Source organism: Oncorhynchus clarkii, unplaced genomic scaffold (genome assembly GCF_045791955.1).
Source record: "Oncorhynchus clarkii lewisi isolate Uvic-CL-2024 unplaced genomic scaffold, UVic_Ocla_1.0 unplaced_contig_11823_pilon_pilon, whole genome shotgun sequence".
NCBI classification, from domain to species: Eukaryota; Metazoa; Chordata; class Actinopteri; order Salmoniformes; family Salmonidae; genus Oncorhynchus; species Oncorhynchus clarkii.
Window position 1 is genome coordinate 12,501 of NW_027259668.1, and position 13,219 is coordinate 25,719.

Genomic DNA, 13,219 nt, shown 5'->3' on the forward strand with positions numbered 1-13,219 from the left:
AGATAGATAGATAGATAGATAGATAGATAGATAGATAGATAGATTGATAGATAGATAGATTGATAGATAGATAGATAGATAGATAGATAGATAGATAGATAGAAAGAAAAAATAGACACAGTAAGAGAGTGAGTGTTTGTATGTCAGTATGTGTGTGTGAGGGAGTGGATGATAGAGAGAGAAATAGAGAGATCGAGACACACAGAGAGAGAGAGAGAGAGAGAGAGAGAGAGAGAGAGAGAGACAGAGACAGAGAGACAGAGAGACATAATGTGTTTCACAATCTGAGGGTTGCCAGAACATCTGGGTCCAATCTGCTCATCTGTTCCTCGCTGAGATATTCAGCATGTGGGTGTTTTATATCTGCCTTTCTGTAGATCAGCAACAGCATGACGGCATTCCTGTTTCTGCACACACACACACACACACACACACACATAGGCCAACGTACTCACAAATATGCGCACACACACAGTCAATAGGGAGACGCCATCTTCCTCTCTCAGCGCAGCGGAGCAGGGAGGGAGTTGCCGAGCAACCATTCTCCTGGAGAAGGCCTGGTGGCCATCTTGGATTTCAAGAGATGTAATAACTGGGCTAATCTAATGATACCTGCCTGAGTGTGTGTGAGTGAGAATACCCAAGTGAATGCCACACTGAAGTATCACTGATCATAAGAGCCCTATGGCTTATCTCTATTTCCTATTCTCTTCAAATTCTCTTTTTCTCTCGCTCTCACACAAGACGGCTGAGAGGGAATCTATAGTACATCCATGTCACGACCAGTTTCATTTTCCTGGATGCAGAAGAACATTTTATAGAAACTTCCATTTTCCTTCAAGTGGCTAAAAATTGATAGCAATCATGGAACATTGGAAATAGTGTGTGTTTGTGTGTGTGTGTGTGTCAGCTGTGTGTGCCTCACACTGATCCCCAGAATCACTTCAACGTCCAGCTGTGATTGGTTACAGCCTAAGTAGTGTTCCTTCCCTATTGGTCTTTGTGAACTAATCAAATCACACAGATTGGCATGGCATCTCTACCCCACTCTCTTTCAATCTGCACACCCACTCTCTCCTTCTATCACTCTGTACACCCCCCTCTCCCTTTATCAATCTGTACACCCCTCTCTCTCCTTCTATCACTCTGTACACCCCCTCTCTCTTTATCAATCTGTACACCCCCTTCTCTCTATCAATCTGTACACTCCCCCCTCTCTCTTTCAATCTGTACACCCCCTCTCTCCTATCACTCTGTACACCCCCTCTCTCTCTATCAATCTGTACACCCCCTCTCTCCTATCACTCTGTACACCCCCTCTCTCCTATCACTCTGTACACCCCCTCTCTCTCTATCAATATGTACACCCCCTCTCTCTCTATCAATCTGTACACCCCCCTCTCTCCTATCACTCTGTACACCCCCTCTCTCCTATCACTCTGTACACCCCCTCTCTCCTATCACTCTGTACACCCCCTCTCTCTCTATCAATATGTACACCCCCTCTCTCTCTATCAATATGTACACCCCCCCTCTCTATCAATCTGCACCTCTCCTCATCTGTCCATCTCCAGTACAGCACCTGTATCTCCATCACTATCTGTCCTGTCCTGGTCCTGCTCTGATGAACAGTCTATGGAGGGACAGCTGGGTTTGGGATCCAATAATCATAGCATTAAAAATAGGTTACTGGCTGCAATAGAAGACAGGCAAACATCCCCATTTGGCTCTTGACGTTCAGCAGTGCGTCTCTAACACGCTAGCCCACGATGCAAACCACGCACACAACATGCATCAGGAGCGATGACAGCAATCTATAGAGCAGACAATGTATATGAATAATATACGTCAACATTATATAACACAGAGTTAAATGCGCAATTTATCTGACAATTACGCGCTGCAAAATAATCTCCGAATTCCATTGGTTAATCCGCTTGGTTGTGATTGAATCTGTTCAATCGTCGCCAGAAAAAAAAACACCCAAATCATCATCATTATCATCATTATCATCATCATCATCAGCAGCAGCAGCAGCAGCAGCTGAGTGTGCAGGCCAAAACACCGAGCCCGATCAAGAACACACACACCACATAATCGTATCCTGTCACGCAGTGTTGCAGAGATATTATTAAATTCATACGTTTGAGCATGACACACACGTACAGGCCTACACATACACACACACGGGTCCGTGGACTCACGGACAAAAAACGTATTTCAAGTCATAACACCCAGTTGGTCTCAAGGTCAAATACCGGGTTTGTGTCGGTGTCACCAACAGAGAGACAATCCCGCAGTGGGCTGCTGGGTCTCCCCTCACCCTGTCCCGGCTAAAGCTGGCTGGGAGGGCCGCTCTGACAAACATCTGGAGGGGCGGAGCAGGGGAGAGAGAGTGGGGTCTGGGGGAACGGGCCATTGCTGTAGAGATTCCTCTACGTTAACGGTTTAACGGTGCGCGCGGGGTTTGTTCTTACCCTCTGACAGCTCGAGCTCCAACTCCGCCAGCCGGGCGCGAACGTCCAGTGGTAACGGCGACGCCTCACGCTCTGCCATTAGGTTATACGGTAGAAAAATCTCTCCGTCCTCCCTCAGTTGCCGTCTCCTCCTCTCCTCCAGCAGAGAAAGAGAGCTATTCCGCGGATCCTCCTAGCGGTGCGTTGAGGCAGCTAGCGGTGCGTAGAGGGGAACAAAGAGAAAAATATGTTTTGTCGGTTTACCGGGGCCCCGGCATGGCCTCGCTAGTCTACCTCTTCTCCGTTATTAACGTCTCTGTGATGAGGGACCGCTGAGGGTCGATCGGTGGGTCTCGAAGCTGCTTGCCCGGCGATGAGGTGCTGCTGCTGATGATGATACTCGCGCTGTTTGGAGCTACTGTCACGTGACGCAGAGGAGCGCCACCGGGAGGGACCGAGGGTGGCGCGGCGTGGGAGGCAGGGGTATTATGTCCAAACCACTGCACCACACCCTCTTGATACACACATTGATATATAGGCCTATATCATTGAATTATGGCAACAACAATGTACTGGTGGATCTCTGGTCTTCATGAAGCCCAAGGAATTGCCAAGGAGCACACAAGCCGGGCTTTCTGCCTACCACTCGGCTTAGCTCTGGCAGCTCAGCTCAAGTCTTCAAATCTCAGGTAAGGTACGCTACTTAAACATCTGATTTTTCCACAACCAACGCTATACTGATAATTAGCCCATATGCAGAGTAGCTAGCTTCATAGTATCACTGCATTTTATAATAACACAGCATGTGGTGACTTTGTCACATGATTTGAAGGTCTAATGGTGCTGAAGTAGGCTAAACAAACAAGCTGTAATAGCTGCGATCACAGAATCAGCACCACAGAAGCGGACAGCGACAGAATCGGAACTCAGCACCACGTGACATTGGAAAGCGACGCTCTCAGGTGCAGACATTCACCACTTGAACAATCTGACCGCAGGCCACTACTGAAGGAAAGGTTCCTGCACGAATGTAGTTTGCTAGACTGATTCAGCCAGCCATACTGACTTCTTCATCCAAACTTTAGAATTGTAAGTAATAGGGAATAAATTACAATGCGAAAATGATTGTTTACTGTTTATTATTAAGGCAATTGTTTAATAACAGTCAAATTATTTACATCTGTACAGAAAAAAAAAATTCACCTTTTTAAATCATGCCTCAATTCTGTATCTAATACCCACATTTACAAACTTAATCTATCTCAAACACAAGAAATCTGAACTGAAAACTATTTACCTCCCACCACCCCTGATTCCATATCAAGTTGTTAACTCAAGTAACTCTTACAATGTTGTATCTGTATGCAAACTTATCAATATCAACCAGAGTTGTTCCTCTTCCTCGTCTGTCTGTAAGAGACTCCCCTCCCCAAGTCAACACAAAAGGAATTCCATCTAACATAAAATAAATTACATCTAAAACTCATGCAGAAACAAAATGTTATATGATATCAGTACTTTAGCCTCTTGTCACTCAGTGTCTGGCTGTAGTTACTGTAAATGTTCTGATTAAGTTATTTAGACCAAGGAATACAGAAATCTGATGTCCAATCCTCTAAATACTGATCAATATTAATCAAAAGAAATCAATCAATATCAAAACATAAAGATTTCAAAAAGTCAGAAAGGTACGTCAAGTCTGACGACAGACACAGACAACAGAGAGAAACAACAGTGTACAACTTTTCAATTTTTTTCTTTGGCTTGAATAACTTCTTCCCCTTCTCTTCTTCCCTCTCCAACCCAAAGTAACTATCTCACTCTGGTCACAGTGATAACTGGGCCGGGTCAGGCGCCTGCGCAGGATAGGCTGGGACAAGCTCCGTCCCCAAGGGGGTGTGGTCAGTAGCCTTTGCGGTGAGCATCTGATTAGCTCGTATGCGCTGGCAGATCTCAGCGTAGCTTGGCTTCTGGACTCCTAACCATTCACAACACAGGACCGTTCAGTACCCAGCATACACTACTTCTCTGGAAGACAGATGACTGCATCTCAATAGTCTCTTCTCCTTCCTCTGCACTGATGAGGTGAGGAAACCATTTTAGACTATTAGATGTAGCCATGCTGTGGTACATTCAACTTCACCATTTAAAAAAAACAACTATTAACCAGTTTGTCTCTGTAGTCTGTGAGTTGTCTCACCGCTGCTGGTCTGTTCCCCTTCGTGGTCTGAGGTTCTTTCGCGGTCTGACGAGCTGCTGTGGTTCTCTTGGGAGACACTACAGTTTCCTTTAGATTCCTGTGGGACAGCAATATAACACATAACACAACACAAACGTAACGTTAGCTTCCTGTGGGACAAGTCTGTAACTTTCTTCCCTAAAGTAATCCTACAAAACACATTGTGAAAGGAAGGAGATTGTACTCACTCTAGGGGGAGGGTTTTCTGAGGCAATGCTGTGATAGGCTGGAGGTCTTGTGATGTCACAGTGGTTGGTTCACTGGTACTGCTGCCTCTAACTGGACTCTGGAACAAGAAAAACAACCTTACAAGAAAGTAGAGGGAGTGTGTGAGTGTGTGTGACTCTTGGTTACCTTGTGGTTGCTGGTTGCCTTATGGATGTTGGTTGCTGTGGTAACTGTTGCTGTAGAAGCTGTAGCAAGGGGAAGTGGGGGGAAGCTATTGGGGCCGAGTTCCAGACTGGGAGACAAGGAGCGGGGGGGCGACTGGGGGGGCCCTCTCTAAACACACACACACACACTTATAAACAGGTTTATATGCACACAGATATACAGTACATATCCAGTACATATATTCATTTGTAACATATCATTGCAGAAAACACAACTTGTTCAACATGTTCAGGGTCCCATTTTGGTTCGTGAGCACTACTATCAAAACTGCTGGCTGAAATGATAGAAAACCTTTATAACACATCTTTAAGTACTTACAGAGTACTTGTCATCTCTTCTCCTCCTCTGACCAATGGGACCTCTCCTTCAGAGAGAGAGAAACATAATCTTCTTCAGTTCAGGTGGTACCTCAAAAAAATGTCTCACCCTTTTAGTCTCTAATGAAAATGAGTGATCAGGAAGAGACCCGTTTCTAAGGGCTGGAGGTCAGAGGTCACTACCTTCCTCTGTCAGTGCTGGGGGAGGACCCCGACCCCCCTCTCCCTCCACGTCGACCCCCATCTCCGTCCCTACGCCTGTTGCCTGGTAACCGTGGCCGACCCTGCCTGGGGGGTCCAGGGACGCATCCTATTGGTCCATCCTCCAGGAAGAAGGGGGGATCATCCAGAAGGCCCAAGGCCCTGTCGCCAGACAACCGCCTCTGGTCTCGCTGTCCCCTAATGGAGGAGAGGGAAACACAGATGTAAAAAATCACGTCACCACAACGTAACTACAACCATGCTTCCATCGTCAAGCAAAACACAGAAAGGGAGAGAGACAAAAAGAGAAAGCAAGAGAATGATAGCTTGGGAGAAGGAGAGAGATGTCTCTCCAGAACGAGAACGTGAGTGAGGAGTGTAGTACCTGAGTCTGTGTGAGGGGGATAGCTTGAAGCTGGGGCATCCTGGGAAGCCATCCATGAAGCCAGAGAATGACGCCATCTGCTGGACAGAACAACAATGACACCAGGGAGAGAGAACGCTTGTGCCTGCGTGTGTGTGTATGTCCACCTCACCATGACAGGGTCTGTGTATCCGGCCATGGCAGCCAAGCTCTGATTAGTCATTGTGTAGAGCTGTGGGAGGGGCTGCTGGAAAGTGGGCTGGGCGTAGTATGGGCTGTAAGGCTGCTGATTGGTGCAGGGGTCCATTGGGCAGGGCCTGTAGCCATTCTTTGGAGCGTAAGATGTGACTGCCATCACTTTGGCCTTGATTCGTGCCTAATGAATAAATTAACCAATCTTTTATCATGTGATTGCCACTTGTGTGGAAAAGTACTGTTTAGTAAAGGACCCGACACTCACCTTGATGGGTTTCCCCTGGAACGTCCTTACCTCCTCTCTTAGGTACTGGAACGCCTGGAACACGAACACACACGAACACACACGAACACACACACACACACACGAACACACGAACACACACACACACACACACACACACACACACACACACACACACACACACACACACACACACACACACACACACACACACACACACACACACACACACACACACACACACAGTGAGTGAAATCTGCAGCTCAATGAAATGTGCATGAATGTCTAGAGGATCAATTCCTCTCCTACCTGTCGTTAACCCCCCTAACATCAGTCTCTCCTACCTGTCGTTAACCCCCCTAACCCCAGTCCCTCTTACCTGTCGTTAACCCCCCTAACCCCAGTCCCTCTTACCTGTCGTTAACCCCCCTAACCAGTATCTCCTACCTGTCTTTAACCCCCCTAACCCCAGTCTCTCCTACCTGTTGTTAACCCCCCTAACCCCGTCCCTCCTATCTGTCATTAACCCCCCTCAGTCTCTCCTACCTGTCGTTAACCCACCTATCCCCAGTCCCTCCGACCTGTCGTTAACCCCCCTAACCTCAGTCTCTCCTACCTGTCGTTAACCCCCCTATCCCCAGTCCCTCCGACCTGTCTTTAACCCCCCTAACCTCAGTCTCTCCTACCTGTTGTTAACCCCCCTAACCCCAGTCCCTCCTACCTGTCGTTAACCCCCCTAACCTCAGTCTCTCCTACCTGTCGTTAACCCCCCTAACCCCAGTCCCTCTTACCTGTCGTTAACCCCCCTAACCCCAGTCCCTCTTACCTGTCGTTAACCCCCCTAACCCCAGTCTCTCCTACCTGTCGTTAACCCCCCTAACCCCAGTCCCTCCGACCTGTCTTTAACCCCCCTAACCCCAGTCCCTCCTACCTGTCGTTAACCCCCCTAACCCCAGTCCCTCCGACCTGTCTTTAACCCCCCTAACCTCAGTCTCTCCCAGCTGTTCATTAACCCCCCTTAACCTCAGTCTCCAAGCAGTACCTGTTGAGCATCAGCCTCACTGTGGAAGGTGATGAACCAGTTGTCGTTCTGGGCAAACTCACAGCTCTGGATCCTGGGGAGGCTCTCACATGCAAACAGAGCCTTCACCTCCTGCAGGCAGGCAGGCAGGGCAGACAGACAGACAGACAGACAGACAGACAGACAGACAGACAGACAGGCAGACAGGCAGACAGGCAGACAGGCAGGCAGGCAGGCAGGCAGGCAGGCAGGCAGGGCAAACAGGGCAGACAGACAGGCAGACAGGCAGGCAGACAGGCAGGCAGGCAGGCAGGCAGGCAGGCAGGCAGGGCAGACAGACAGGGCAGACAGACAGGGCAGACAGATGTTGTTTACAGTTAGCGCTGAGCCATAAGTGCTTTTTGAGGTCGGTTTGTTTTCAGTTCGATAAATGAAAAAAATGATCACGTTTTTCAATTTTGGATATTTTTTGGGGACATTAAATGCACTGTGGGTTGAATGCTGTAGCAACACAGAATAAAACAATTAATAAAAGTACCATGATAAAAACCATACTAGAACGTTCCAATTGAACGAATGCTGTACTGTACTGAACGTCAAGTTGAAAAACGGGGAGGGGCTGGGTTGTGACTTCAAAATGCACCTCTGCCCTTTAAACACGTCAGTCGTTGTTTTAAGCCACACCCACCGAACGGAGCAAAAGTACCTCAAAATCTTTTCGAGAATGTTTTGGGGAAACGTGTCCCAAAATATCAAACGTTCCAACAAACTGAACACACCCCTGATGTATCTCTAGAGAAACTGAGCACTGAAAAAAACATAACTAAATGGAATTCAAAATAATTGAACTGATGTCGGTCAATTAGTTGTTTAAAAACAACAAATTCTTACCTCTGGGGGTGTGGTCTCTGGGACCTCTCGGAGGATGACGATACAGCGACCCCGATTTGGCCGTACCTTCTGCCCACATTCTGCCACCTCCACCAGTGGCAATGCTACAAGCCAATCAGGAGAGAGAACACGGTCAGCGCCCTTCCGCCAAGTAAACATCTTACCCAATCAGGTATACCAGTGGTTTCCAAACATTTTACAGTCCCGTAACTCTTCAAACATTCAACCTCCAGCTGCGTACACCCTATAGCACCAGGGTTGTTTTTTTGCCATCATTGTAAGCCTGCCACACACACACACACACACACACACACACACACACACACACACACACACACACACACACACACACACACACACACACACACTTGTTAAACATAAGAATGAGTGAGCGTTTTTGTCACAACCTGGCTAGTTGGGAAGTGACAAAGAGCTCTTATAGGACCAGGGCACAAATAATAATAATCAATAATCTTGCTGTTTATTTCTCCATCTTACATATAAAACCTTATTTGTTCATCGAAAGTTGTGAATAACTCACCACAGGTTAATGAGAAGGGTGTGCTTGAAAGGATGCACATAAAGCTACAATGTTGTGTTGTATTGGAGAGAGTCTCAGTCTTAAATCATTTTCCACACACAGTCTGTGCCTGTATTTAGTTATGCTAGTGAGGGCGGAGAACCCACTCTCACATAGGTACGTGGTTGCAAAGGGCATCAGTGTCTTAACAGCACGATTTGCCAAGGCAGGATACTCTGAGTGCAGCCCAATCCAGAAATCTGGCAGTGGCTTCTGATTAAATTACATTTTCACAGAACTGCTTGTTGCAATTTCAATGAGGCTCTCTTGTTCAGATATCGGTAAGTGGACTGGAGGCAGGGCATGAAAGGGATAATGAGAATCCAGTTGTTTGTGTCGTCCGTTTCAGGAAAGTACCTGCATAATTGCACACCCAACTCACTCAGGTGTTTCGCTATATGACATTTGACATTGTCCGTAAGCTTGAGTTCATTTGCACACAAAAAATCATACAGTGATGGAAAGACCTGTGTGTTGTCCTTGTTAATGCAGACAGAAAAAAGCTCCTAATCATAGCCTCAATTGCGTCCCGCACATTGAATATAGTTGCTGGAGAGTTCCTGCAATCCTAGATTCAGATTATTCAGGCGAGAAAAAACATCACCCAGATAGGCCAGTCGTGTGAGAAACTCGTCATCATACAAGCGGTCAGACAAGTGAAAATTTTGGTCAGTAAAGAAAAGTTTAAGCTCATCTCTCAACTAAAAAAAAAACATGTCAATACTTTGCCTCTTGATAACCAGCACACTTCTGTATGTTGTAAAAGTGTTACATGGTCACTGCCCATATCATTGCATAGTGCAGAAAATACATGAGAGTTCAGGGGCCTTGCTTTAATGAAGTGAACCATTTTCACTGTAGTGTACAAAACGTCTTTCAAGCTGTCAGGCATTCCCTTGGCAGCAAGAGCCTCTTGGTGGATGCTGCAGTGTACCCAAGTGGCGTCGACAGCAACTGTTTCCACTCCTCTATGTCTCCCTATTATGGCTTTTGTACCATCAATACAGATACCAACATGAGCAGCAGCTACGTTTGGCTACTACATAGTGGAATTTCCGCGAGAGAGTAGCGGTTAATGTGATTGGATGTTAATTATTTGACTAGGCTACCTGTATTTGACAATGTGTTGTTATTTCGCTGAACACTAGATGGTTTAATTTTTATTTTGGGCAGTGAAATGAGGCTACTCAGGCGAGAAAAAAACCTCATCCAAATGTATAGCCCCGTTGGAAAATATAAATGGACTGTTTGACTTTTTTAGCCCAAATAAATGCTTCACAGAGTTCAAGTAACAGACACATCTCAACATCAACTGTTCAGAGGAGACTGTGTGAACAAGGCCTTCATGGTCGAATTGCTGCAAAGGAATCACTACTAAAAGGACACCAATAATAAGAAGAGACTTGCTTGGGCCAAGAAACACGAGCAAAGGAAACTAGACCGGTGAAAATGTGTCCTTTGGTCCGGAGTCCAAATTGGAGATTTTTGGTTCCAATCTCCGTTTCTTTGTGAGACGCTGTGTGGGTGAACGGATGATCTCCATATGTGCATTTCCCACCGTAAAGCATGGAGGAGGTGTTATGGTGTGGGGGTGTTTTGCTGGTGACACTGTCAATTATTTATTTAGAATTCAAGGCACACTTAACAAGCATGGCTACCACAGCATTCTGCAACAATACGCCATCCCATCTGGTTTGGCCTTAGTGGGACTATAATTTGTTTTCAACAGGACAATGACCCAACACACCTCCAACCTGTGTAAGAGCTATTTTACCAAGAAGGAGAGTGCTGCATCAGATGACCCGGCCTCCACAGTCCCCCGACCACAACCAAATTGAGATGGTTTGGGATGAGTCGGACCGCAGAGTGAAGGAAAAGCAGCCAACAAGTGCTCAGCATATGTGGGAACTCCTTCAAGACTGTTGGAAAAGCATTCCAGGTGAAGCTGGTTGAGAGAATGCCAAGAGGTTGCAAAGCTGTCATCAAGGCAAAGGGAGCCTATTTGAAGAATCTCAAATATAAAATATATTTTGATTTGTTTAACACTTTTTTGGTTACTACAGATTCCATATGTGTTATTTCATAGTTTTGATGTCTTCACTATTATTCCACAATGTAGAAAATAGTAAAAATAAAGAAAAACCCTTGAATGAGTAGGTGTTCTAAAACTTTTGACCGTTGGTGTAAACACACAAAAACTTAAGTTAACTCACACTTGAGGACGTCAGAGATGAGCTCCAAGTCCGTGCTGAGCTTCTTGATGTGGTCGAGGTTGGCAAGCGTTGTTATGGGAACGTACTGGTCACAGTCCATCTGGGAGACGAGGTAGAGGTCATTGGCCAGGTTCTCCCTGAGGGGACATCAGCCAATCAGAAAACAAACCTTACTGCCCACTGACCAATCAGAAACGACCCTCACTGCCCACTGACCAATCACACAGACGTACCGTGACAGACAGGACTCCAGTGAGGTCTTCAGCTGCGCCATGAGCTCCTCTGAAAGCAACAGCATTAAAAACATATGTTTGTATCAGACATCATCTGTTTGACCAGCCAGTTATGTTGGTACCTGATACACAGCTATCCTGGACCAGGCCATTGGCTGACGGGTTTCCCATGGTGACCACCGGAAATTCTACACCGCCCGGTTCCAGCTGAGCCTCGCCCACCTCCTCCAGGTCATATCCCTGCTCATACCCTGAGGACCAATCAGGTAGTGACGTTTACTAGACAGACACTAAAATAAGCCAAAGAAGAAGGCAGCAGACCCAGCAGCTGCCTCCCCCTCTGGATTAAGGGCTAGGCGTTGTTTTATATTCACTCTACTACCGCATGCTTACCTTCCTGGTTGTCAAGGTGACTGGTCACCGCCAGCCATGATTGGAGGGCGTCAGTGTAGACAAGGCCTGAGGGGTCCAGGCTAAGTGTGTAGTTGGCCCATACTTGAGCGTTTGGGTTCAGCTCAGAGACCGGGGTGGATTCCTGCAAGGGAACACACACACCCAAGGTCAGTGTCTTCAAAAACTAGAAAACTTCTATAGTGTGTGTGTGTACTCCTCTGCTCCTGCCAGGTCTCAACTGGATCAATCGTGATCAGAACAGAACTTTTTAACTCACATGAATAGAGATGTGCGTTTGCTTATCCCTACAGTTGATAGACACACATGGCTGAAGTACTCACAGGCTGGTGGTGAGGGTACTATTCTCAGAGACAAGAGTCCTGGGGCAGCAGAGTGCTGCAGGTGGTGTAGGCCATGGATCTAGGGGGCTGCTCCTCCTTATAGCCCTCCTCGCCTTCACCCTGGCTGGGCACCATACCCTAGAACCATCCTACACAGCCCTCGTGCAACCCTGGCCCTAAATGCAAGCCCGTCTCTATGGTAACAGTCAATGACCTCTGACCCAGACACTGTATCTGGTAAGACGGGGTGGAGGTGTAAACATCAATCTGATCATGCTCCACCCCCAGCAAAACAGTTCACAGCAGATCAGTTATCGCCGTGGTAACCGAAGGTCAGGGGCTCCTCACTACTGTCAATGTGTGTCCCTATACTACTGTCAATGTGTGTCCCTATACTACTGTCAATGTGTGTCCCTATACTACTGTCAATGTGTGTCCCTATACTAGTGTCAATGTGTGTCCCTATACTAGTGTCAATGTGTGTCCCTATACTACTATCAATGTGTGTCCCTATACTACTGTCAATGTGTGTCCCTATACTACTGTCAATGTGTGTCCCTATACTAGTGTCAATGTGTGTCCCTATACTACTATCAATGTGTGTCCCTATACTACTGTCAATGTGTGTCCCTATACTACTGTCAATGTGTGTCCCTATACTAGTGTCAATGTGTGTCCCTATACTAGTGTCAATGTGTGTCCCTATACTACTGTCAATGTGTGTCCCTATACTACTGTCAATGTGTGTCCCTATACTACTGTCAATGTGTGTCCCTATACTAGTGTCAATGTGTGTCCCTATACTAGTGTCAATGTGTGTCCCTATACTAGTGTCAATGTGTGTCCCTATACTACTGTCAATGTGTGTCCCTATACTACTGTCAATGTGTGTCCCTATACTACTGTCAATGTGTGTCCCTATACTAGTGCCAATGTGTGTCCCTATACTAGTGTCAATGTGTGTCCCTATACTACTGTCAATGTGTGTCCCTATACTAGTGTCAATGTGTGTCCCTATACTAGTGTCAATGTGTGTCCCTATACTAGTGTCCATGTGTGTCCCTATACTAGTGTCAATGTGTGTCCCTATACTACTATCAATGTGTGTCCCTATACTACTGTCAATGTGTGTCCCTAT

The 13,219-nt window shown here is 46.6% G+C and overlaps 2 protein-coding genes across 2 annotated transcripts in view; both read right to left on the minus strand.

The window, feature by feature from the left end:
- The window catches only part of LOC139400686 (disco-interacting protein 2 homolog C-like), a gene marked incomplete at its 3' end in the record, with an annotated part of 11,936 nt that extends 9,137 nt beyond the window's left edge, over positions 1-2,799 (minus strand). The window contains exon 1 of the mRNA XM_071145376.1: positions 2,478-2,799. Coding sequence (XP_071001477.1) covers positions 2,478-2,556 — 79 coding nt within the window. The remainder of the gene's footprint in view (positions 1-2,477) is intronic.
- Positions 2,800-4,431: 1,632 nt separating this feature from the next.
- LOC139400687 (la-related protein 4B-like) lies at positions 4,432-11,882 on the minus strand (the record flags this gene model as incomplete). The annotated part of the gene is made up of 15 exons (XM_071145377.1): positions 4,432-4,533; positions 4,657-4,753; positions 4,884-4,981; positions 5,050-5,196; positions 5,407-5,452; positions 5,589-5,804; positions 5,992-6,068; positions 6,143-6,346; positions 6,431-6,484; positions 7,452-7,562; positions 8,322-8,425; positions 11,115-11,251; positions 11,348-11,396; positions 11,470-11,598; positions 11,741-11,882. Coding segments are annotated over 15 exons (1,638 nt in total), but the record flags the coding sequence as incomplete, so codon positions are not given.
- Between the last annotated feature and the right edge of the window lie 1,337 nt (positions 11,883-13,219).